A 27,758-nucleotide genomic window follows, 5' to 3' on the forward strand; every position below is an offset into this window, starting at 1 on the left:
CACACAGCTGATTTATGTTCTCTACACTGTTCCCTTTGAAAGGAACAATGACAGAGTCAAGGAGCTCCGGCGACAATATGTCCAGGTAGTATAGTGTATATTCAATGTCTAGTTCTACAGTAAGCTTACTGTAAGCTATAAGTATATATATAGGTAACCTATACATAATAGGCTACAGTACAGTATATGGTGACATGAATTTGCATTAACTTTGTTTCAGAGAGTTATGGAGTTGGAGGCCAATCAGGCCCCTCACAAATTCATCTACATATATGAGGCAGGATTCAATCTGGCCAAAAGGCGTCGGCAAGCATGAAATATTATAGGAAAAAGGGCCACAGTTGAAGTGCCAGGACAGAGAGGGGCAAACATCACAATGTGTGCAGCCATTGCAAATACTGGATTGGTCCTTCATAAATGTCAGGTTGGACCCTACAATACCGAGCGCCTCCTTGCCTTTTTGAATGATCTTGACCAGCACCTGATTCCAGAGCAGGATCAGGAGGGAGAGAACATGAGGACCTTTGTCATCACCTGGGACAATGTGGCTTTCCATCACTCTCAAGCAATCACAACATGGTTTGAAGTCCACCCAAGACTGGCCCGTCTCTTCCTTTTACCCTATTCACCTTTCCTCAATCCCACAGAGGAGTTCCTTTCTGCATGGAGGTGGAAGGTTTATGACCATCAGCCACATGACCAGATGTCACTCCTTGATGCCATGGATGATGGCTGCAGAGACATCGCAGTTGATGACTGCCAAGGGTGGATCCGTCATACCAAGCGGTTTTATCCCAGGTGTATCGTCTTGGATGACATCAGATGCGATGTTGATGAAAATATGTGGCCTAACCCCGAAGATCGCCGAGATTACATTATTTTTTTTATTACATTATTTTTTTCCAGTCTTTCCCCCTTTCATTTGAGCTGTTTTGTTGCTGTTTTTTGTGTGTCCGCTCAGTGTATTTTGTGTGTCCGCTCAGTGTATTTTGTGTGTCCGCTCAGTGTATTTTGTGTGTCCGCTCAGTGTATTTTGTGTGTCCGCTCAGTGTATTTTGTGTGTCCGCTCAGTGTATTTTGTGTGTCCGCTCAGTGTATTTTGTGTGTTTGCTCTTGTATGTTTCATGAATATTTTGTTCACTGTAAGCAATACAGTAAAAGCTGTATACAGTAAAGGAAAAAAAAACTGATTTGCTTTTTCCTGCAATGATTTAGAACATTAGATGTGGACATACAGTTCCCAACCAAGGAATATAGTGTAAAAACGGTGGATTGCATGTTTTGCATGCAGTTACCTGTAAAACTGAAACAAAGTCTATGTAGTTTTTGTAATGCCAACAATTGCCAGTATTTTGAAACCTGGTGCACTTTGATTGACTGCATGTACCTTGTGAACTGAAAACATGTGTTATTGTTTGACAGAATAATTTCATTTTGAGTCAGATTTCCAGTGTTTTGGTAAAGTTAGTGTGTGCAGAGAAAAGTGTATTGTATTGTATTTTGAAATGAAGTGCTAGTATATATTTAACAAAATATGTTTTTGAGAAGAAAATTAACCATTTGGCCAATTGTGTTTTGTAGGTGTGTGTCTGTGTTAAGTGTTTGGAAAAAGTATCTGAAGTATGGGTAACCGCTTGTTAGCGATTGAAAAAAACTGTAAACACGAATTAAACCTTTCTATTTACAAAAATTCAATGTCTATTATATTCTTTTCATATTACCTGCTTTGTTTTTCTCAATTGCTTTAGACTCAGAGCATTTCTCAAATGACTATTAAGATTTGCAACCAGATTGTAATCTGCACGCCATAATGATTTAAAAACATGTCCCCTATATTGCAGTGATATGGCAGTGTTGTGTGTTTTGCTTCCCAGAGGACATGAGTTCTTGGCACTAAATGAATCCACTCCAGCTGAATATAGCTATAAGCATAATCCTCGACCCAATCGCAAAGGCGGTGGGGTTGCTGCAATATTTAAGACCGACCTAGGAGTGCGTGAAAATACTGGTTATAGCTTTAGTACGTTTGAATTTATTATTCTAAGTCTTGCTAGCACATCTAAGTGTAGTTCTACACCTCCAATCACCATTGCCATTGTGTATAGACCGCCGGGCCCCTATAGCAATTTCCTTAAGGAATTTGCAGATTTCTTAACAAACTTGGTGGTTACTACCGACAAGGCCTTGATTGTTGGTGATTTTAATATTCATATGGAAAATGAAAGTGATCCATTAACAAAAGCATTTACTACCATTCTTGACTCTGCTGGTGTACATCAGAATGTAACTGGGCCAACTCATGCCTGTAACCACACCCTAGACCTGATTCTTAGTCATGGTGTCCTGGTAGAACACATATCAATTATCCCTCAGAATCCTCTACTTTCAGATCATTACCTTTTAACATTTCCAATACAACATAACCCCCCTAAGGCCCCAGGTCAGAGGTACGATACTAGACGTTCCATAGCCTCATTATCCGCTGCAACTTTTCTGGATCAGCTCCCACAGTCCTTTAACCTTACCTCTGAAGCGTCAAGTGTAAATGAACTCGAACAGGTAACCATGAACATGGTGGAATCATTTCGTACCACTCTTGATCATGTAGCACCACTCAAGAAAATAAAACATAGAGATAAGAAACCTGCCCCCTGGTACTCTAACCGTACACGTGAACTTAAACAAGCTTCACGAAAGCTAGAACGCAAATGGCAGTCAACAAAACTAGAAGTTTTTAGATCTGCCTGGAAAGAGAGCCTGTCTAAGTATAGACATGCACTAATGACTGCTAGGTCTATGTATCTCTCTAAACTAATAGAAAATAACAAAACCAATCCTAAATTCCTCTTTGAATCTGTATCTAGGTTAACAAAGAATCATTCAATGTTAAACTCACAAGTCCCAGAAGCTCTTAGGAGTGATGCCTTTATTGCGTTTTTTAATAATAAAATAACCACGATTAGACATACCATCACGAACACTCCCACGGCTGCACACAACCACCAATCTTCTGCTAGTGCTAGTGTCATTAGTACTAATGATAACATCTTTGAATGTTTCACTCCTGTAGTGCAGACAGAACTCCTTAAGTTAATTTCCTCTTGCAAACCCACTACTAGCCTTGTTGACCCAATACCCACCAATCTACTTAAGGAAATCACACCACTGATTAGCACTACATTGTTAAACTTGTTAAACTCATCTCTTAGGCTTGGATATGTTCCTAAATCTTTTAAAATGGCTGTTATTAGACCTATCCTAAAGAAACCAAATCTTGAACCTAGTGACTTAGGAAACTATAGACCCATCTCAAATCTTCCCTTCATTTCTAAAATTCTGGAGAAAGTTGTTGCTCACCAGCTGTCTTCCTTTCTTCAAAATAATAATGCTAACGAGCTATATCAGTCTGGTTTCAGACCCAATCATAGCACAGAAACGGCCTTAGTCAAAGTGATAAACGACTTGCTTATGGCTTCCGACCGTAGCTGTATATCACTATTATTCTTACTGGATCTAACTGCAGCATTCGATACTGTAGACCATAATATTCTTTTGGACCGGCTGGAAACATTGATTGGCATTAAAGGGACAGCACTACTGTGGTTTCGTTCGTATTTAACTGATCGTTACCAGTTTGTCCATGTAAACAATGAGTCATCCATAGCCAATAAAGTAAGATATGGTGTCCCGCAGGGATCAGTGTTGGGCCCACTACTGTTCAATCTATATATGCTACCACTTGGTAACATTATTAGAAATTACAGTGTTAATTTTCATTGTTATGCTGATGATGCACAATTGTATCTATCTGTAAAACCTAGTGACGCATCCCAGCTCTCTTCTTTAGCCGAGCTAGACATCCGTTGTTGGATGGCAAGGAATTTCCTCATGTTAAATACAGAAAAAACTGAGGTTCTTTTAATCGGTCCTAAGGATGCTCGCAATAAGTTTGTAAACCCCAACCCTAGCGGCCTCCCTACTCAATTTAAAACAGTGGTCAGAAATCTTGGAGTCCTGGTAGACTCCGACCTCTGCTTCAGTGCTCACATAAATAGCATTACCAGCACGGCATTTTACCATCTACGGAACATAGCCAAGCTTCGGAAGATGCTTTCCTTTCAAGATGCAGAAAAACTAATACATGCCTTTATAACTTCCAGATTGGACTACTGTAATGCCCTCCTTTCAGGTTGTCCATCTGGATCCCTACATAAACTTCAGTTAGTACAAAATGCAGCTGCCAGAGTTCTTACAAAAACTAAAAAATTTGATCACATTAGCCCTATCCTGTCCTCCCTGCACTGGCTACCGGTCAAGTTTAGGATTGACTACAAATTACTACTATTGACCTACAAAGCTCTGAATGGCCTTGCACCACAATATCTCAATGATCTTCTGGTCCCTTACAACCCTTCTCGCCTGCTTCGTTCACAAGGAGCAGGATATCTATTAGTTCCTAAAGTAGACAGGGCTGCGGCAGGCTGCAGAGCATTCTCTTACAGAGCTCCGCAGCTGTGGAATGGTCTCCCGGCGGATGTGCGGGATTCAGGCACACTCTCGCTTTTCAAGTCTAGATTAAAAACGCACTTGTATAGCTTAGCGTATAGGAAACCTAGTTCTGGTTCCAGCTAGTCGCTCACTCCCAGTTAGCCTAACAGTATGAGGTGAAGAGCTGGGTTGGGATCGGTGTCATTGGCTTTGGATAAACTGATGCGTCAGTGCTGTCACTCTAGCTTTACACTAGAGTGCTGATATTCAGGGAGTCCCCATGCCTGTGTTCCCGCCTGTCTCTCCCTCTTTCTCATGCTGCTATACCCAGATCTGCCGGAGCCTAGACGAATATTGCACTCAATCATTTTGCTTGCATTGCCTCTGGTTTCCTCAACTCTGGCTAATACACTATGGCCCGGTTTCACAGACAGGGCTTAATATAAGCCAGGAGTAGGCCTTAATCAGTACTAGTTAATCTAGGGCATTTAAGTATCTTTCATGAACATAGCTTAAAATAGGCTTAGTTAGTCAGAGACTACAGAGTCCTGGAGTAATTCAAGTAAGCTTAAATGGGAACACCTGAGATAGGCCTGATTAGGTTGAGTATAAGCACATGCTGTTGGTCTGATGGTGTTGAGTAAAACCTGAAATGGACTACAAAACACTATTGTTGGTGTAAATCTTGACACAAAGCAATGGCAGAGGCAAAAAGAATTCGTTCAAAGAACTTTAGTGAGTATGAAAAAACACTACTAAAACAAATTTTGACAAATTATCCAGTTATTGAAAGTAAAACCCACACTACTGCTAGTGAACAAAAGAAAAGGAGTGCTTGGAATGCAATTTGCAATGAATTCAATGCAAATGAAAATGCAACCACAAGAACAATACAACAACTTCAGGTGAGATTTCTTTGTTATCATTGCACATTTCTCATATTTATATTTTTGTCACAATTTATAATGAATGATATTTGCCTGTATAGACTCTGTGGAAGAACCTAAAACTGGCTTTAAAAAGACAGAATGCAGAGATAAGAAGACAGTGATTTATTACTGGTGGTGGAGCACCAAACAAAGACAAAACTGATGAAGTGGGTGACTTGTTGTCTGGAATAATACAGTAGCAGCAACCTCTGGAAGGTATACCAGACGATGATCACTTCAACAGTTCAGATGAAGAACTGAGCACAAATGGTACGTAAGAAAGAAATTGGTTACTTCCTTTGGTACATATTCCACTCTGTCAATCTTTATTCTTCTTAAGGATCATGTGAGTTTATTTGTGCTTCTGTGTTTTTTCCCCCCACAGAACAGAGGGATCTGAACAGGCTGGAAGAGCCAGAGCACAGTGAGTGTGGGCCCTCCACATCTGCTCCAGCATCCCTGAGAAATGATGCTGCCACCACCTTTCAGAATAGAGCAAGCAGGATGACCATCCATGAAAAGTTAGCCAGAGAATTTCATGAGCAAAAAATTAAATTTATGAAGGAAGAGCATGAAATGAAAATGAGAATTCTACAGGTTGAATTGGATATGAAGTTGGAGGAAAGAGGTATGATACAAAAAAGATACAGTAAGGAGACAGCTGTGATTACAAGCCATGGTGTGTAAAAGATGTGGAAAAAAAAGAATAATAAACAATGTGTCATTTACATATTCATGAGTGAAAGTATTTTATTTTACATTTTCAACCAGTATTGTTTAAGTGACTTGGTAAATTTTGCTGCACACTGTTTTAATCTTGTACAGAACATTATCAAGGAAAAATAAGCCATAGTAAATACCTTCCATATTGAAATTCATCTTATCTAGCTGAAGTGCTGTAATTTGAATGCACCTCTATGTGCAAGTCCTCGTTGGCCATTGGCTGCCTCAGCCACTGCCACATCTGCTTCATCGTAATCTTCCATTGGAGGATCAGGACAGCAGCGCTGCTTCAGGTAGTTGTGCAGCACCGCTGTAGCAATGATGACCTTGCAGCATCTTCTTGGGCTGAAACGAAGTGTATTGCGTAAACACTGGAATCGACTTTTCCATATTCCAAACATGCGTTCAACCATGCCTCTTGTTTGGATATGAGCTCTGTTGTATCTTCGCTGTTCCACTGTCGTGAGATTTATGTATGGAGTGAATAAAAAGTTACTCTGACCATATCCACTGTCACCAAGTAGAAGTCCACTATGCTGTCCTCTCTGAAACTGAGCACACAATGAGGAGTTGAGAAAAATCCTTGAATCATGAGTTGAACCTTTCCAACGCGCTACAATGTTTGCAAACTCTAAATTTGGTGTGCATACACCCTGAACATTGATTGAACACCAGTTCTTACGGTTCCTGTACTCCTCAGCATCAGGACTTGATGGACACTTAATGGGAACATGACATCCATCTATACAACCAATGACACCTGGGAAGTGCCCATATTCATAAAATTGCACTTTGTAGTTGGCTTGGTCAGCAGCATCAGGAAACTTTATGTAAACACTCCTCAGTTCACAAATGGCTCTGCAGACTTTGTGAACTATTCTACACACAGTTGCTTCACTGGCACCACACAAATCACCAGTTTCACGGTGAAAGGTCCCACATGCCAAAAACCTCAATGTGAGCAGAACTTGGAGAGAACTGGGTAAAGGCCTTCCTCTCAGAGACAGACAGGAAAGTGTAGGTTCTAGCAAAGATATTATCTCCAATGCATGTTCTTTGTACATGCGAAAGCGGTCTTGAAAAGCTGTGTCATCAAAGTAATGTAATGGATCACTCCTATCCAAAAGTACTCTTGCAGGCCTCTGCTGTGAACGTTGGTTTTCATTTAGATATTCCAAATATTCCATGCTCCCCTCACAAACAGTGCTAAGCAGGAGTTCAACCTGCCTCCTTGGAGGATTAATTTAAGCTTCAACTTAGTCATAGACTAACTATAATCCTCCCTTTTGCAATCAGCTTTGTTTAATCCAGAATAGGCTAAATCTGTGACTATTTTAATCTATATCTGTGCAAGTCACTTTGAGTTAAGACAGCTCAAGTGGGCAGTTTAGTCTGGGACTAGGCTTAAGCCCTGTCTGTGAAACCGGGCCTATTTTTCTTACTTCCTCCCTCACCCCTTCTGGGGTGTGCTGCCTGGAGAACCATGTCATCGAAGAATTTATGCCTCTGCTGCCTGCAAGACAACTACCTCCACCTCCGGCAACTACCCTCCAACCTGCCTGCCCTTGGCTCACGCGATGCCTCGCCATCCTTCCCTGCGGCTGTGCCTCTATTAATCCTGCCATCGTGCATCAAGCACCACGTGCCTGCACCGGTCGGCCGCAGCATTGAGACTGATATTTCAACCCCTGTATTAGCTTAGTCATATCATCTTGTCTGTATTAGCTTAGTCATTTCATCTTGTTTGTTTGACTCATCTGCCGGCCCCTGGAGGATGGGCTCCCCCTTTGGGTCTGGTTCCTCCCAAGGTTTCTTCCTCTTAGGGAGTTTTTCCTTGCCACCGTTGCCTTTGGCTTACTCAATGGGGGGTCCTTACGAGGAAGAAATGTAAAGCGCATTGAGACAATGTAATGTTGTGATAATGCGCTATACAAATAAAATTGCATTGCATTTTGTTGCTGTTGTATTGCCATTTTGCTGTTTTTGTGTTTTACAGCGCTGTGTGACTTTTTTGTTATTGTTTTGAGATCTAAAGAAAGAACATGTGCAAGCGAGTGCTTTCTCTTTCCAGTTAACTTTACATACTGTCACATACAGTCTTGAAATGTTGAATCCAGTGTTTTTGACATCAGTAAGTTAGTTTGTTAATGAAAATGATCAGTCAGTGACTATCATTCAGATTTTTGGAGCTCAGGAGCAGACTTACAGAGATACTGACACTATATCTAAGCATTTTGGCTCATACTTATTTTTATTTTGGTGGCATGGACTAATTCATTGGTGGAATTATTTGCTTTTGAGACACGAGTTAATTGTTTTGGGTGAGTTACAGGTTTTTGCAGCTAAACCATACTGTGGCACTGTATGCATGAACTGTTTTGAGAAATGCTCCTACATTAGTGAGTGTTAAATATGTTTCTTGACATGTGCCAAAGCAACCAAGGAAAACAGTGATTAATGCTAAATGATTATCTTAAAGCAGTGATTGTCTTTATAATGATGTATTATTTTAAGGTACCTTTGTTTATAGTTCCATGTATTACTATTATTTCTGTAATTACATTTTTTTTTACAGTTTGTAGGTACTTATGAATTTAAGTGTTAGAAATGGTGCTGTTCATCAAAAAAAATGGCAGAAATACTCAAACACCACTGAGGTCGTGATCTGGAGACATGGCCAGAAAACTTCCTAATGGGTGTGTTTTTCCAGAAACCAAAATATCACACGGGTCTTCTGTATGGTGAATTAACTTTTGGGGGCCGGGAAGGTGTCTTCCTATTGGCCTTATTGGATGAACTGGAAGAGTATATAAGGTACAATGAAGTGTGTCTAGGGGACATTATCCAGCACATCATACTGAGGATCATCCTACTACTGTAGCCATATGTCCAAGTTATTTTGCTAAAGAATTACAGTCCTTCACTATTATCAAGAAAACATTCAGCTGTCTTGGTGAGTTATATATTTTGCATGTATGATATTTTTCTGCAGTTAACACTGTTGAGTGCTAAAAGCTCTTTGAAGAGCAAAATTCCTTATTAAACATGTGGCATTTGGACGTTTACCACAGATGCATATTGGGGGAACTATTCTCCAGGCTTTTCCATGTTGAAAGAGGTTCTCTTTGATACTGTCCAGGGAAGCAACTTCAGTGGGTTATTAGAGGAAGAGCTTTCATAATCTTGAGTGTTGATGCTGTTTAATGTCTCCTCTAAAGAATGAAGTATCCTTAGTAGGTTAACAGATTAAAGCCAGTGGTTGATGAATATTTTATGCCTGCTTATTTTATGAAGAGCTAGAAGAGGTGTATAGAAGTTATAAAAAGCATATTAGACAGTGCAGACAATGCAAAGCACTAGACTGGACAGAAAAGTCCTCTTTATTTTTGTTGTATTTGGGATAAAAAGTGCAAGATGCTGTTGCTTCTTTTGCCACAGAGGACCTCAACAAACAGAAATGAGACCCTGGGGTTACAGTGTAAATAGTTGAAATAACACAAAAAGTCTGAATATACTCCATTTCCATTGATGCGTATCAAGATATAGCAATAAAAATGACATTAAAGATGGTGGAATTGCATTACCCAAGTATTTTAATACTGGTTAAATATTACAGCTCCAAATACAGTCAAACCTCCCTTATCCGGGCAGAATGGGACCAAGGGGTGCCCGTAAGTAAGAAATGCCCGTAAGTAAGAAATGCTCGTAAGTAAGAAATGCCCGTAAGTAAGAAATGCATGAGGTGCAAGGCTTATAGTAGGATGTTATTTCAGTCTGGACTAGTGAATCATCCCGGTTTATTCTTGCAGTGGTCATCCAGTTTTTAACCGGCATCAAGTGAGCTGGAGGATTTTTTCTTTACTCTTCCAAATATCGCCTACAGTAGACTTAGCCACTCCAAAATGGTGTACTACGGTGGCCTGTACTATGAAGCGAGGTTACTGGCTTATCAGGGTAACTTATTGGATTTAAGGTACCACATTTTAAATGGACTTCATATTCGTTCACTTACATTTTCTTTAGATTACATGTAAAGAAAACAAAAGAAATGTTAATAGATTTTAGTAAGAAAGGCGTAAGGGTTTCTCGGTCCAAGATTAATGGGGAACAGATTGAGCGGGTCTCATCTTACAAATATTTAGAAATTGAAATAGACAATAAATTGTGTTTTAATTATTGTGCACAGAACAATAGTTTGCAGAGTGTCCTGTCCTTTGGGTTAATTTGTACCTTTGGAAATATGCATGCACAGGATCGTAAGAAATTGCAGCATTTTATCAAATTAGCCAGTAGGGTCATTGGAGTTGACCAGGTATCTGCAGCTCAGCTGTACAATGAGCATATTATGGAAAAGATGAAACAAATTTTAGATGATCCTACACATCCTCTGTTCTCGAAGTTTGTCAGAAGTAACAGGTCGAATGGCAGAATTCTGCAGAGAGTAATCAGAACAACAAGGTATCATAAGTCATTTGTGCCAACAGCAATTAGACTGCACAACAACAGACCAAGTATATCTGTTGTACCTTAATTTTACCCTTTTGCATGTCTATTCAACTTTATTTATTCCGCGGGAAACGGAACCGCGGACTAAATACAATGGACTAATTGACAACGATCGGGAACAGCTGGTAAACACGGGGAATCCACATGGGGTTAATGAGGGGGCGTGACACACGAGAGGAGCGGACGAGCGGGGCAGGACAAAGACAGCCTTGAATTTGATTATGCCATGAGCACACAAAAAGTTAATAGGGTGTCAGACATGCACTGTTACGCACTCTTTCCATGTTATAAAGGATACTTGTTTTATTTATATTTTCATTTATAGTTCTTATATTAACTTTCCAATGCTTAACAAGAATAAAAAACCTGCAGTTTATGAAATAAATGGGTAAGTGGTAAAACCTTGTGGTCTGTAAACACTGACTGGTAGTCTGTCTATCTATCTGTATGTCTCTTGTGAGAGAAAAATTGACTAGAGGGATATTTTTGTATTCAGCTTTGGAATGTATTTTCATATAAATAGAGGGTGTGCAAAGTGCAAAAGCTACCTGCCTGCAGAATACAAACTACATGAAGTATATATGTGGATGCCCACCTTGCGACACGTATGCAGTTTGCACCTTGCAAGCACACATATATTTCATATAGTACACCCTCTACCTCCTAGCATGAGGTCATATCCCACATCCCCCACCTCTTTATAGCTTCTTTGTGGTGTTCCTGCCCTTTCTGGTAAGCGTGCTCCAAACTTACTTGCAACACTGAGGTTAACTCTTAATTATCTTTAGTTTATTCCTGGGTGTCAGCTGCCAAATGAAATACATTCCAAAGCTGAATACAAAAATATCCCTTTAGTCAATTTTTCTCTCACACTGTCTGTCTGTCTTTCTGTCTGCATGACTGCCCATTCAGCACAGGATCATCACCATCCAGGACCTCTTCCAAAAATTGTATGTTCACCATTTGAGTACCTTTATTAGCAATGTCATATCTTTGATGAATCAAAGTCACCTCCTCTAGCAGTTATAACAGCAGACACATATATTTCATATAGTACACCCTCTATCTCCTAGCATGAGGTCATATCCCACATCCCCCACCTTTTTATACAGTAACTTCTTTGTGGTGTTCCTGCCCTTTCTGGTAAGCGTGCTCCAAACTTACTTGCAACACTGAGGTTAACTCTTAATTATCTTTAGTTTATTCCTGGGTGTTTGCTGCCAAATGAAATACATTCCAAAGCTGAATACAAAAATATCCCTTTAGTCAATTTTTCTCTCACACTGTCTGTCTGTCTTTCTGTCTGCATGACTGCCCATTCAGCACAGGATCATCACCATCCTGGACCTCTTCCAAAAATTGTATGTTCACCATTTGAGTACCTTTATTAGCAATGTCATATCTTTGATGAATCAAAGTCACCTCCTCTAGCATTTATAACAGCAGAGAAAATATGAGGCATTCTTTCTACAAGGAACATTAAATACCGCTCTGTTTCATGGGATGGGACAGTTACAGTAACTACTGCATTTTAACATTAAAAGACTGTCACGGCGATAAGCGCCCGGAGCGCTGACAAACGCAGAAGAAGCCAGGATTCGGGGAACACGGGGTTTAATCAGACGAAAAGGCAGGCAATAACGCATAGACAATACAATGACCGGACTGGAGAAACAAACGGAACCGCGGACTAAATACAATGGACTAATTGACAACGATCGGGAACAGCTGGTAAACAAGGGGAATCCACATGGGGTTAATGAGGGGGCGTGACACACGAGAGGAGCGGACGAGCGTGGCAGGACAAAGACAGCCTTGAATTTGATTATCATTATGCCATGAGCACACAAAAAGTTAATACGGTGTCAGACATGCACAGTTACGCACTCTTTCCATGTTATAAAGGATACTTGTTTTATTTATATTTTCATTTATAGTTCTTATATTAACTTTCCAATGCTTAACAAGAATAAAAAACCTGCAGTTTATGAAATAAATGGGTAAGTGGTAAAACCTTGTGGTCTGTAAACACTGACTGGTAGTCTGTCTATCTATCTGTATGTCTCTTGTGAGAGAAAAATTGACTAGAGGGATATTTTTGTATTCAGCTTTGGAATGTATTTTTACATAAATAGAGGGTGTGCAAAGTGCAAAAGCTACCTGCCTGCAGAATACAAACTACATGAAGTATATGCACTGTAAAAAAAAAATGTTCAGCCAACTCAAAAATTCAAGGCAACATGCTGCAATACATTTTTGAGTTAAGCTAGCCAACTCAATTACAGAAGTTTAACAAACCTATAGACAGAGGTTCAGCTAACTTTGACTTCAGAGTTAAGGCAACACTGTAATACAAGTTAGATTAACTTAGGTACAAAGTTTCAATGAACTTGGATTGTTAAATTGTCAACACTATTTTGCAATTTCGATTAACATAGGTACAGAGGTTTAGTCAACTTTGTTTGAGGAGTCAAATGAAATACCTCCTGAGACCCAAGGAAAAAAGTGTCCTTCAATTGTAGGTTATTTGTCTTTGGAGGAAATAAGACATCTTACAATTTAGATTTTTTCAAATTTATTCTTATTTTAATTTCACAGCATGTCCTCTTTAGTGCACAACAAGAATAAATACGTTTCCCAACATCAGTGAAAAAATAAATGCAAAAATTCAATGTCCACTACAATGGACATAAATGAATAGGTCGGGTCTCAGGAGGTTAAATAAACCTGCCTTGTTTAGATGACATTTTAAGAGTTAATGTTTTCATTAACTTTTTTAAATAGCAAGATTCAACTGTAATATTTCAAGTTGCCTTGTTTAGAGTAATAAAAAACTTATATTACCATTAGAACCCACTGAAAAAAGTGTCACAAGTTTCACGTAGGATTGATATATAATTTTCTGTAATGTGTTCAACTTTAATTTTTTAGCTGCCCCATTTTAATATGCGCACAACAAGTCATGAGGATCAGAAGAGCCATCCCAGATTTACCCACCATCATGAGAAAGACTCTGCCCGAAAAGGACCTTACAGCTTTTTCTTTTCTTATATTGAACTTTTGCTGGTTCAGTTCTGACTGATCTTGGAGGTTAGAGAGCTGTGGTCCTGGTGGTTTTATAGCATGTTGACATCAAGACAGATGAAAAACTCTAAGAGATGTACTGGGTGTGTCTCCAGCGTGATATGTATTTGATTGCAGGTCCCACCCTTCCATGATTAACATATTTGGAAAGGTTTCAGGACAATTTCTGTGCAGCTCGTGGTACCACCCACTCCCCTTTAGACCAATGGTGCTGGATGTATATTTGCATAGTATGATACAGTACTGTCTTTGACTTAAGATTTTTTTTAATCCACCATGATTGTGATGAATAGGGCAAGAGAACAAAAACCACATAAATGGCTTGAGTCTGCTTGCCAGTGACTTGTTCAGATGGAGTGTCTTCTGTGGTTTAGAGAAAATGATATGGAAAATGACTTGCTTTGCTTTTATTCACAGCCAAGACTCTAGGAAATGCATCCAGACCAAATGTACCTCCATAACTGACATACTTAGAAAGAATGTGCTGCAAAGCATGATGAGATTTCTTGGGGGATGCAAACATCAGTACTTAAACAACTAGTATACATTAAATGTGGCAAAGACTAATATCAGTGCCATACCATCCTCAATCGTGGTGGGTTTCTAAAAATTAAGCTTAATGAAAATCTGAATATTAAATGAGCAAAATGATTTCATTGGTTTTCCAATCCAAGTTGTGGTCTAAAGACAAAAGGTACTGTTTCTGGCCACTGTATCTTGTTTATAGCTATTTATACAAGGATGCAACAATGTGTTGTAATAAAGTGGACTGTTGCAGTAAACTGGCTTTTGGGTTATTTAGTTCTTTCAAATTATATTTATTAGTTGAGAATGAGCAGTTTTATTGGTTCTAAGTGCAAAAATCTAATGTATTAGATTGACTACTTTAAGTTGAACTGACTTGAAAAAATTATATTAACCAAACTTGAAAAAAGTTTGAATAAATGAAGTAATATTTTAAGTTGATCCAATGTTTCCTTTTTAGCCTGTAGGTTCTAATGGTAATATGTTTTTAGTACTCTAAACAAGGCAACTTGAAATATTACAGTTGAATCTTGCTATTTAAAAAAGTTAATGAAAACAGTAACTCTTAAAATGTCACCTAAACAAGGCAGGTTTATTTAAATTTACTTTGACTCCTCAAACAAAGTTGACTAAACCTCTGTACCTATGTTAATAGAACTTGCAAAATAGTGTTGACAATTTAACAATCTAAGTTTATTGAAACTTTGTACCTAGGTTAATCTAACTTGTATTAGTGTTGCCTTAACTCTTAAGTCAAAGTTAGCTGAACCTCTGTCTATAGGTTTGTTGAACTTTTGTAACTGAGTTGACTTAACTCAAAAATGTATTGCAGCATGTTGCCTTGAATTTTTGAGTTGACTGAACATTTTTTTTACAGTGTAGGTTAATCTAACTTGTATTAGTGTTGCCTTAACTTTTAAGTCAAAGTTAGCTGAACCTCTGTCTATAGGTTTGTTGAACTTTTGTAACTGAGTTGACTTAACTCAAAAATGTATTGCAGCATGTTGCCTTGAATTTTTGAGTTGACTGAACATTTTTTTTACAGTGTAGGTTAATCTAACTTGTATTAGTGTTGCCTTAACTTTTAAGTCAAAGTTAGCTGAACCTCTGTCTATAGGTAATTTGTTGAACTTTTGTAACTGAGTTGACTTAACTCAAAAATGTATTGCAGCATGTTGCCTTGAATTTTTGAGTTGGCTGAACATTTTTTTTTTTTACAGTATGTGTGGACGCCCACCTTGCGACACGTATGCAGTTTGCACCTTGCAAGCACACATATATTTCATATAGTACACCCTCTATCTCCTAGCATGAGGTCATATCCTACATCCCCCACCTTTTTATACAGTAGTTTCTTTGTGGTGTTCCTGCCCTTTCTGGTAAGTGTGCTCCAAACTTACTTGCAACACTGAGGTTAACTCTTAATTATCTTTAGTTTATTCCTGGGTGTCAGCTGCCAAATGAAATACATTCCAAAGCTGAATACAAAAATATCCCTTTAGTCAATTTTTCTCTCACACTGTCTGTCTGTCTTTCTGTCTGCATGACTGCCCATTCAGCACAGGATCATCACCATCCTGGACCTCTTCCAAAAATTGTATGTTCACCATTTGAGTACCTTTATTAGCAATGTCATATCTTTGATGAATCAAAGTCACCTCCTCTAGCAGTTATAACAGCAGACACATACACTCACCTAAAGGATTATTAGGAACACCTGTTCAATTTCTCATTAATGCAAATATCTAATCAACCAATCACATGGCAGTTGCTTCAATGCATTTAGGGGTGTGGTCCTGGTCAAGACAATCTCCTGAACTCCAAACTGAATGTCAGAATGGGAAAGAAAGGTGATTTAAGCAATTTTGAGCGTGGCATGGTTGTTGGTGCCAGACGGGCCAGTCTGAGTATTTCACAATCTGCTCATTTACTGGGATTTTCACGCACAACCATTTCTAGGGTTTACAAAGAATGGTGTGCAAAGGGAAAAACATCCAGTATGCGGCAGTCCTGTGGGCGAAAATGCCTTGTTGATGCTAGAGGTCAGAGGAGAATGGGCCGACTGATTCAAGCTGATAGAAGAGCAACTTTGACTGAAATAACCACTCGTTACAACCGAGGTATGCAGCAAAGCATTTGTGAAGCCACAAGACGCACAACCTTGAGGCGGATGGGCTACAACAGCAGAAGACCCCACCGGGTACCACTCATCTCCACTACAAATAGGAAAAAGAGGCTACAATTTGCACGAGCTCACCAAAATTGGACAGTTGAAGACTGGAAAAATGCTGCCTGGTCTGATGAGTCTCGATTTCTGTTGAGACATTCAAATGGTAGAGTCAGAATTTGGCGTAAACAGAATGAGAACATGGATCCATCATGCCTTGTTACCACTGTGCAGGCTGGTGGTGGTGGTGTAATGGTGTGGGGGATGTTTTCTTGGCACACTTTAGGCCCCTTAGTGCCAATTGGGCATCGTTTAAATGCCACGGCGTACCTGAGCATTGTTTCTGACCATGGCCATCCCTTTATGACCACCATGTACCCATCCTCTGATGGCTACTTCCAGCAGGATAATGCACCATGTCACAAAGCTCGAATTATTTCAAATTGGTTTCTTGAACATGACAATGAGTTCACTGTACTAAAATGACCCCCACAGTCACCAGATCGCAACCCAATAGAGCATCTTTGGGATGTGGTGGAACGGGAGCTTCGTGCCCTGGATGTGCATCCCACAAATCTCCATCAACTGCAAGATGCTATCCTATCAATATGGGCCAACATTTCTAAAGAATGCTTTCAGCACCTTGTTGAATCAATGCCACGTAGAATTAAGGCAGTTCTGAAGGCGAAAGGGGGTCAAACACCGTATTAGTATGGTGTTCCTAATAATCCTTTAGGTGAGTGTATATTTCATATAGTACACCCTCTATCTCCTAGCATGAGGTCATATCCCACATCCCCCACCTTTTTATACAGTAGTTTCTTTGTGGTGTTCCTGCCCTTTCTGGTAAGTGTGCTCCAAACTTACTTGCAACACTGAGGTTAACTCTTAATTATCTTTAGTTTATTCCTGGGTGTCAGCTGCTAAATGAAATACATTCCAAAGCTGAATACAAAAATATCCCTTTAGTCAATTTTTCTCTCACACTGTCTGTCTGTCTTTCTGTCTGCATGACTGCCCATTCAGCACAGGATCATCACCATCCTGGACCTCTTCCAAAAATTGTATGTTCACCATTTGAGTACCTTTATTAGCAATGTCATATCTTTGATGAATCAAAGTCACCTCCTCTAGCAGTTATAACAGCAGACACATATATTTCATATAGTACACCCTCTATCTCCTAGCATGAGGTCATATCCCACATCCCCCACCTTTTTATACAGTAGTTTCTTTGTGGTGTTCCTGCCCTTTCTGGTAAGTGTGCTCCAAACTTACTTGCAACACTGAGGTTAACTCTTAATTATCTTTAGTTTATTCCTGGGTGTTTGCTGCCAAATGAAATACATTCCAAAGCTGAATACAAAAATATCCCTTTAGTCAATTTTTCTCTCACACTGTCTGTCTGTCTTTCTGTCTGCATGACTGCCCATTCAGCACAGGATCATCACCATCCAGGACCTCTTCCAAAAATTGTATGTTCACCATTTGAGTACCTTTATTAGCAATGTCATATCTTTGATGAATCAAAGTCACCTCCTCTAGCAGTTATAACAGCAGAGAAAATATGAGGCATTCTTTCTACAAGGGACATTAAATACCGCTCTGTTTCATGGGATGGGACAGTTACAGTAACTACTGCATTTTAACATTAAAAGACTGTCACGGCGATAAGCGCCCGGAGCGCTGACAAACGCAGAAGAAGCCAGGATTCGGGGAACACGGGGTTTAATCAGACGAAAGGGCAGGCAATAACGCATAGACAATACAATGACCGGACTGGGGAAACAAACGGAACCGCGGACTAAATACAATGGACTAATTGACAACGATCGGGAACAGCTGGTAAACACGGGGAATCCACATGGGGTTAATGAGGGGGCGTGACACACGAGAGGAGCGGACGAGCGGGGCAGGACAAAGACAGCCTTGAATTTGATTATGCCATGAGCACACAAAAAGTTAATAGGGTGTCAGACATGCACTGTTACGCACTCTTTCCATGTTATAAAGGATACTTGTTTTATTTATATTTTCATTTATAGTTCTTATATTAACTTTCCAATGCTTAACAAGAATAAAAAACCTGCAGTTTATGAAATAAATGGGTAAGTGGTAAAACCTTGTGGTCTGTAAACACTGACTGGTAGTCTGTCTATCTATCTGTATGTCTCTTGTGAGAGAAAAATTGACTAGAGGGATATTTTTGTATTCAGCTTTGGAATGTATTTTCATATAAATAGAGGGTGTGCAAAGTGCAAAAGCTACCTGCCTGCAGAATACAAACTACATGAAGTATATATGTGGATGCCCACCTTGCGACACGTATGCAGTTTGCACCTTGCAAGCACACATATATTTCATATAGTACACCCTCTACCTCCTAGCATGAGGTCATATCCCACATCCCCCACCTCTTTATAGCTTCTTTGTGGTGTTCCTGCCCTTTCTGGTAAGCGTGCTCCAAACTTACTTGCAACACTGAGGTTAACTCTTAATTATCTTTAGTTTATTCCTGGGTGTTTGCTGCCAAATGAAATACATTCCAAAGCTGAATACAAAAATATCCCTTTAGTCAATTTTTCTCTCACACTGTCTGTCTGTCTTTCTGTCTGCATGACTGCCCATTCAGCACAGGATCATCACCATCCTGGACCTCTTCCAAAAATTGTATGTTCACCATTTGAGTACCTTTATTAGCAATGTCATATCTTTGATGAATCAAAGTCACCTCCTCTAGCAGTTATAACAGCAGAGAAAATATGAGGCATTCTTTCTACAAGGAACATTAAATACCGCTCTGTTTCATGGGATGGGACAGTTACAGTAACTACTGCATTTTAACATTAAAAGACTGTCACGGCGATAAGCGCCCAGAGCGCTGACAAACGCAGAAGAAGCCAGGATTCGGGGAACACGGGGTTTAATCAGACGAAAGGGCAGGCAATAACGCATAGACAATACAATGACTGGACTGGGGAAACAAACGGAACCGCGGACTAAATACAATGGACTAATTGACAACGATCGGGAACAGCTGGTAAACACGGGGAATCCACATGGGGTTAATGAGGGGGCGTGACACACGAGAGGAGCGGACGAGCGGGGCAGGACAAAGACAGCCTTGAATTTGATTATGCCATGAGCACACAAAAAGTTAATAGGGTGTCAGACATGCACTGTTACGCACTCTTTCCATGTTATAAAGGATACTTGTTAAGGGTCCAAAGCACGTAGTGCTATGGAACCTTATTGTTTTTTCTTAGGATTATTATTATTATTTTTTCCTGCCCTAAAACTGAATGTACAGCCTAAACCGTAAGAGCTAGACCAACCAACCTTGGTCAGTGATGTCAATTCCTACCCGCTACTCAGATTTTCCGACCCAGGCCTGTCAGCCAGATGGGGGCGCCGTAGCGCCCCCCAACACGTTTCGGTCGATATCTCCTGTCGTATTAGTCCTACATTAGAAATTATTTTTTATACATATACAGACCGCCTTGCCCTACCAACTTGCCATTTGGACTATGAAGCTCCGCCTACTTAGATTTTTTGCTAATTTGCATAAATTGAAAATCGTACTTTTTCCTTAAAGTCCTAGCTTGTCCTACCAAATCAGACAAATGAGGTGTCAAACGAATCAGAACTCTGAGCTGATCAAGAAATATTCAAAAAATTTAGACATTTGTGTATCATACTGCCATTAGCCACGCCTAAACAATATCAAAATTTGGCTCATTTTGGTCTGACTGCCATAACTTGGCCGTGCCTTGGCCTACCTTGACCAAATTTGAAATGCTACCTCCCTACACCATTCTGGGGACACGGTCCGAGGCGGGCCGCATTTCGTCAATAGGGGGCGCTACAACTAAAAACTGGCAATATCTACTTACTGCCTTTGCCAATCTAACTGAAATTTGGCAGATATGTACTAGGACCCAGCCTGTGGTCAGTCACATACAATGGCAGTCATCATTACTTAAAGAGTGGCCGCTATCGGCCAATCATAATCAAGCAGGCATTTGACAGGCTTCTCAATGACCAATCTAAATCAAATTTGGGTGATACATTTGTGCTCTGACCCTCTGCCTACCCTGTAAAGGACACCTCACTCGGCCAGATGGGGGCGCTACAGTGACAACTTTTGCGTTTCTGCCTATTTCTCGAGAACGGTGAAGCCTACAATCGACATTTATTGCCAGGTCAATTCAGTACAACATGCCAAATCAAACAACATGTAGAACTTGCTTTTACATCTTTGCGTTTTTGCATAATTCATATTGGTCTGAAAACAAGACATTTCGTTAACCTCCTAGGATTTTCACCAAACCTACACAAATCTGGTATCATTTAAATCAGGAGACAGTCATAATAAATAATTCATAAAAAAATCATAAACTTTCCATGAGGTATAGTCACCAGCCACACACAAACCATACAGGTGCCATGCCCAATTCAATCAGACAGCTATATCTCAGGCCTGCCTCAGCCAATCATCACCAAACTTTAAAATATCCTGTAGAATAGTAGTCCGGAAGGGCCCTCCAAATTTGGTGCCGATCAATCAAACGGGGGCACTACAACAATATAACATGTCTGTATAAACCTTGAAAAGCAGTTCAACTTACATTTATCTCATTTCTGTTATAGTGACATATTACTGGTTAAAATATTTTGTACTGCCAGTTCTATGAGTCATGCCAAATCAAGACATATGCAATGCCGAATGATAGTCATTTTCATTCCCTTGTGATGTTTAAAAGCTTAATAAATAACATATTACTGTAACTTCTACAATGTCCAGCCCAAGTAGGTCATTTTGGTAGTACATCAATCAGGACATTGCCCTTATGGATAATTCATAAAAATATCTTGACCTGTATGCTATGGCCACCAGCTACACCAAACCTGCACCATATCCATGCTCATTTCAATCAACCATCTAAATCTCAGCCGTGCTTCAGCCAATCCTCATCAAATTTGACGGCCTAATGTAGTAAGGGACCTCAGACAGACCCTCCAATTTTGGTGCCAAACGGTCAAACGGGGGCGCTACAGCCACTGTCCATATATGTCTAAGACCCACCTTAGCAAATTCAGCTGAAATGTCCTTATTTCTCATAAAACCTTGAAAGAATTGTTACCTTTCCCTTCACCTCAGTCTATATTTTTTATTTACTTTAATTTTTCACAGATTTGCCTCATAGAACATTATCAGACTTAATTTACACATAAGAAGGCCTGAAAGTATTGAATACAATTTCTAAAATGGAGCGCTGACTCCACCTGCTGGCCACACTATTTCCATGCCCATTTCATTCAAATAGCTATATCTCTGGCATACTTCATCGAATCCTCATCAAATTTGATGCACATCCGTGTTACTAGACTTCAGAAAGACCTTCCAAGTTTGGTGGCAATCGGTCAAACGAGGGCACTACAGCCACTGTCCTAATATGTCTAAGACCAACCTTGGTTAATGCAGCTGAAATCTGCTTATTGTTTATTTAAAAATTAAAATATTAATCACCTTTCCCTTCATCTAAGTCCATATTTTTAATCTGCTTATATTTTCCTGCCATTTGACTTTTACAAATCTTTCAAACTTCAATCTTTCTTCAGGCTGTGTACACTGCAGCAATTACAATTTTATAATAAATTGGCCAGCAGGTGGAGTCAGCGCTCCATTTCAATAATGCCTTCAATACTTTTAGCCTTTCTCCTGTCTAAATGTACAACCTACAATATGATACAGCATGATATTACTGCTGTTACATGTCACACTGCCGCAACTCAGCACTTTGTTAAGAATATGCAACACAGCCTATGTTTACACAGGCAGTATAAAAAAGCAACTATGTAATATCTAGACTTACCAGACCAGGTATGAAGGTCCCTAAATCTACCAACTAGTCAGGCCATCTGACCCAAACCATGCATTCAGTCAGGCTAAGGCACTACACCACAGGGTTCTACATTCTGTCCTACATTTCCTGACCTGTTAGACCGATACTAACTAATCTATATCATGATTTCTACCTACTACTCAGACCATCTGACCAAAACAATGCATCCAGTCAGGTTCAGGCACTACACCACAGGGTTCTACATTATGTCCTACATTTCCTGACCTGTTAGACTGACACTAAACAATCTGCATCCTGATTTCTACCTTCTACTAAAACCATCTGACCCAAACAAGTTCTGTTCTGTCTGACATCTGCTGACCTGTAGTTCTGTCTGACTTGTTAGTATCCTCCTCTACGGTTTGCCCTACATCTCCTGTCGCATTAGAGCTACGCTAAATCTCCATCCTGTTATGACAGTCTAATTTTGTCTAACTTTCTACTACCCTGGCCGCCGGTTCTCTGCCGTTATTCCTCTATTACTTGTCCTACTTGTCATACGCTTTGGACCCTTCAGTAACTGCCTGCAGTTTCTAGTTTTATTTATATTTTCATTTATAGTTCTTATATTAACTTTCCAATGCTTAACAAGAATAAAAAACCTGCAGTTTATGAAATAAATGGGTAAGTGGTAAAACATTGTGGTCTGTAAACACTGACTGGTAGTCTGTCTATCTATCTGTATGTCTCTTGTGAGAGAAAAATTGACTAGAGGGATATTTTTGTATTCAGCTTTGGAATGTATTTTCATATAAATAGAGGGTGTGCAAAGTGCAAAAGCTACCTGCCTGCAGAATACAAACTACATGAAGTATATATGTGGATGCCCACCTTGCGACACGTATGCAGTTTGCACCTTGCAAGCACACATATATTTCATATAGTACACCCTCTATCTCCTAGCATGAGGTCATATCCCACATCCCCCACCTTTTTATACAGTAACTTCTTTGTGGTGTTCCTGCCCTTTCTGGTAAGCGTGCTCCAAACTTACTTGCAACACTGAGGTTAACTCTTAATTATCTTTAGTTTATTCCTGGGTGTTTGCTGCCAAATGAAATACATTCCAAAGCTGAATACAAAAATATCCCTTTAGTCAATTTTTCTCTCACACTGTCTGTCTGTCTTTCTGTCTGCATGACTGCCCATTCAGCACAGGATCATCACCATCCTGGACCGCTTCCAAACATTGTATGTTCACCATTTGAGTACCTTTATTAGCAATGTCATATCTTTGATGAATCAAAGTCACCTCCTCTAGCAGTTATAACAGCAGAGAAAATATGAGGCATTCTTTCTACAAGGGACATTAAATACCGCTCTGTTTCATGGGATGGGACAGTTACAGTAACTACTGCATTTTAACATTAAAAGACTGTCACGGCGATAAGCGCCCGGAGCGCTGACAAACGCAGAAGAAGCCAGGATTCGGGGAACACGGGGTTTAATCAGACGAAAAGGCAGGCAATAACGCATAGACAATACAATGACCGGACTGGGGAAACAAACGGAACCGCGGACTAAATACAATGGACTAATTGACAACGATCGGGAACAGCTGGTAAACACGGGGAATCCACATGGGGTTAATGAGGGGGCGTGACACACGAGAGGAGCGGACGAGCGGGGCAGGACAAAGACAGCCTTGAATTTGATTATGCCATGAGCACACAAAAAGTTAATAGGGTGTCAGACATGCACTGTTACGCACTCTTTCCATGTTATAAAGGATACTTGTTTTATTTATATTTTCATTTATACAGTAGTTCTTATATTAACTTTCCAATGCTTAACAAGAATAAAAAACCTGCAGTTTATGAAATAAATGGGTAAGTGGTAAAACCTTGTGGTCTGTAAACACTGACTGGTAGTCTGTCTATCTATCTGTATGTCTCTTGTGAGAGAAAAATTGACTAGAGGGATATTTTTGTATTCAGCTTTGGAATGTATTTTCATATAAATAGAGGGTGTGCAAAGTGCAAAAGCTACCTGCCTGCAGAATACAAACTACATGAAGTATATATGTGGATGCCCACCTTGCGACACGTATGCAGTTTGCACCTTGCAAGCACACATATATTTCATATAGTACACCCTCTACCTCCTAGCATGAGGTCATATCCCACATCCCCCACCTCTTTATAGCTTCTTTGTGGTGTTCCTGCCCTTTCTGGTAAGCGTGCTCCAAACTTACTTGCAACACTGAGGTTAACTCTTAATTATCTTTAGTTTATTCCTGGGTGTCAGCTGCCAAATAAAATACATTCCAAAGCTGAATACAAAAATATCCCTTTAGTCAATTTTTCTCTCACACTGTCTGTCTGTCTTTCTGTCTGCATGACTGCCCATTCAGCACAGGATCATCACCATCCTGGACCTCTTCCAAAAAGCACAGGGCCAGGGGACACCATGGAGGAGTACGGTCCAGGAGAGCATTCATCTCTCTAACACATCTTATTACCAAATGTTCCCCACAGTGTAATAAAAACCTGTTTTTTTTTTTGACGTTGTGGGGACCATTTTTCAGGTATCAACAAAGACTCCAATCAAAAAAGTAAAAATGCCAAAAGTCTCATATTTTGTTTGGTTACTTATGGTTAAGGTTAGGGCTGAGTAGGGGTTAAGGTCATTATGTTGTGATAAGAGTTTTCCCCATAGAAATGAACGGCGAGTTCCCACAAAGATATAATTACAAACCTGTGTGTGTGTGTGTGTGGATTAGTTCACATATAGTTTGCCGTTGGTCACATGTATCTGTCGGTGACCTAGGGACCCACATCCTCACATTTATCCTTAAAATACACCTCCTTCTTACACTTTCAGGTGCATCTTCCTGGTGTAATCCAGCAAACCCAGTACACAATGGATCGTAACAGGAGCATGGATGGTAAGCATTAAAACCTGCTTCTGGGGACAGAAATTCTACTGCATTCTTTTCTCTGGTATTATTGAGCTGGTGTCATGAACTCAGGTGGTTCTGGCATGACGGCGGGGCATCGTGCAAACAGGAAAAGGAAGGTAGATGATCCACTTGCGGCGCACTTGAAAAAAGGAGCCTATTAACAGAAACTGAAAACACGGCGAACACTACAAAACAAAATGGACCACGAGGGGTCAGAAGGCAAAATAGGGAAAAACAAAAACTAACTACAAAGGCTTAGGGCAACAAGGAGCAAGCAGGCAAGGAACAAAATACAAAAATTAAACAACACGGAGGCACTTCTAACATTATGAAACACCTACTGAAGAGCACATGAACTACACCTAATGAACTACACCTAATGAACTACACCTAATGAACTACACCTAATGAACAACTACACCTAATGAACAACTACACCTAATGAACAACTACACCTAATGAACAACTACACCTAATGAACAACTACACCTAATGAACTACAATGACCCACTGGGGAACTGAACTAAGGCAGGGACTTAAGTACAGAGGGATAACGAGAATAACGCAGGACAGGTGAGAACAATTAACAAGGGTTGGTAAACAGGCAACAGGTGAAACTAATAAACTAAATCATGAAACTCAAACTAGGAAATCTAACACTAGGAGAATAGCAGACCGGTAAAACACAATCAAGGGCACAAAGCAAAAACCAAAACCAAATACAAATCACAAAACACAGGAACTAGAAAAACTGATACAAATGAAACACTAGAGAATAAAAATCTACAAAATACAAAAACAGAGGAGGACTTGAACACACGAGTGAGGGGTTGACAGGTAGCCTCATTGAGCTATGCAGCTGTCTGGGAAGCAGGGGAAACACACTAAAGGCTGAAAACACGGAGGACAGGACGGCCAACGACACCATAGACATTGGTGTTTATAGGCTGCCTGAAATTAGCCATTATATGTTTTTTTGAATAAGTGCATGTTACTGTGCTATATACAATATGTGTTTGCTTGTTATCCTGAAGAGGAGAAGCACTGGCTGAGATGTCCAATGGAAATGTATGGAAGTGTCTTTTTAAAATGAAGCAAGTACTGAACTATTTGTTGTACTTACATTTAAGGTATTTTTAACTAACAGTCAAAATCTCTGAAGACCTTTGATTCTCTTGTACGTTATTCCTGTTTCTTTCCAGGAGCATCTAGTGAGAGGAGGATTATGCTGGTGGGAAAAACTGGATCTGGAATCAGCACAGCAGGAAATATAATACTGGGAAAGGCAGCATTTGAGCGTGAATCGTCTGCCGATTCGATTACAAAAACGTGTGCCCAAGAAAGTGGCACCGTTCATGGGAAGAGTGTCATCGTCATCGACACTCCAGGTGTCTATAACAATAAAAAATGCCAGGAATATATTGATTGTGAGCTAGGATTGTGCCTTTTTAAGTATGCCCCCGGCCCACATGCCTTTGTCCTTGTCCTACAATTGGATAATGAATCGAAAGAGGATGTAGAGGCTGTGAACAAGATTAAAGATTTGTTTGGGCGGGATTTCCTGAAGTACACAGTTGTCCTCTTCACCTGTGGTTATCATCTTAATGAAAACCAGACCATTAAAGAGTATATAGAAAATACAAGTAATAAATTTCTGAAGAAACTTGTTCTTGAGTGTGGAGGCCGAGTCCATGTCATTGATAAGGACTGGAGTGAAGAAAATGTGAGTAGAGATAAGGAAAGAAGCAACAGCTTCCAGATTGAACAGCTCTTTGCGAGTATAGAGACAATAGTGAGAAACAATCGAGGGCGTCCCTTTCAAAATAAGCAACTTCAAGACGTTTCATGGGAGATTAAGAAAGAGGCCCAGCAATTACTGCTGATGAGGCAAAGTGAGATTGATTGGAAAGAGCTGCCAGAGAAAAAGTTAAAAGAGGAAGAAGAACAGATTTGGAAGAAAGCCACCGAAATGAAGAGGGAAAGGAAGAGTTAAGATAAGATAAGATAAGATAAGAAGAACTTTATTTATCCCGAGGGAAATTCTTTTGTCATACACATGCTCAGTGCAGTAAGAGAGACAGAGATATACATACAATATAAGAAATAGGAATATATATATCTAAGAAAAAAGAAATACAATATATACAATAAGAATGTTACTTTACAATAATACAATAGGATAGTGCAAAATAATATCAAGTGGCTCTAAGTAGTAATGATGTATGTATCCTGAGAAAATAGCAGCTTATCTGTGGTGATTTTAAAGTGTCCTAATATTGTGCAGAATATGATGCATATGATAGCATATGATGGTGAGAAAAAAAAAAACTGTTGTACTGTATTCTGATGGGAGCAGTAGCTACAAAGGTGTTAGTGGGGGTAGTTGGGGGAATTTGTGTTTTTTAATCATTAATAAGAATAGGACTATGTGTAGGAATCACTACCTGCTTTGCTATTCGGCAAGTAGATTTTTTTTTTTTGTAGGTACGGCAATATATAGTGATTGAACCTCGATTCATTGCAATGCA

General features: G+C 39.8%; 1 protein-coding gene and 1 long non-coding RNA gene across 2 annotated transcripts in view; both read left to right on the forward strand.

The window, feature by feature from the left end:
• The window catches only part of LOC140582328 (uncharacterized), a 160,697-nt gene that overhangs the window by 114,392 nt on the left and 18,547 nt on the right, over positions 1-27,758 (forward strand). The gene's annotated exons all lie outside the window — the stretch shown is intronic.
• Positions 8,991-27,583, forward strand: LOC140582324 (GTPase IMAP family member 5-like). Its single transcript, XM_072706692.1, has 3 exons — positions 8,991-9,093; positions 25,152-25,215; positions 26,433-27,583. The coding sequence occupies exons 2-3, from the start codon at positions 25,191-25,193 to the stop codon at positions 27,221-27,223; spliced, it is 816 nt and encodes a 271-aa protein (XP_072562793.1). The 5' UTR covers positions 8,991-9,093; positions 25,152-25,190; the 3' UTR covers positions 27,224-27,583.

Source organism: Paramormyrops kingsleyae, chromosome 24 (assembly GCF_048594095.1).
Source record: "Paramormyrops kingsleyae isolate MSU_618 chromosome 24, PKINGS_0.4, whole genome shotgun sequence".
Lineage (NCBI taxonomy): Eukaryota > Metazoa > Chordata > Actinopteri > Osteoglossiformes > Mormyridae > Paramormyrops > Paramormyrops kingsleyae.

Coding starts and splice junctions, on each gene's coding strand:
- LOC140582324 (XM_072706692.1), top strand. CDS start 25,191: ATGGATCGTAACAGGAGCATGGATG. Junction 25,216..26,432: donor TCGTAACAGGAGCATGGATG/GTAAGCATTAAA, acceptor GTTTCTTTCCAG/GAGCATCTAGTGAGAGGAGG.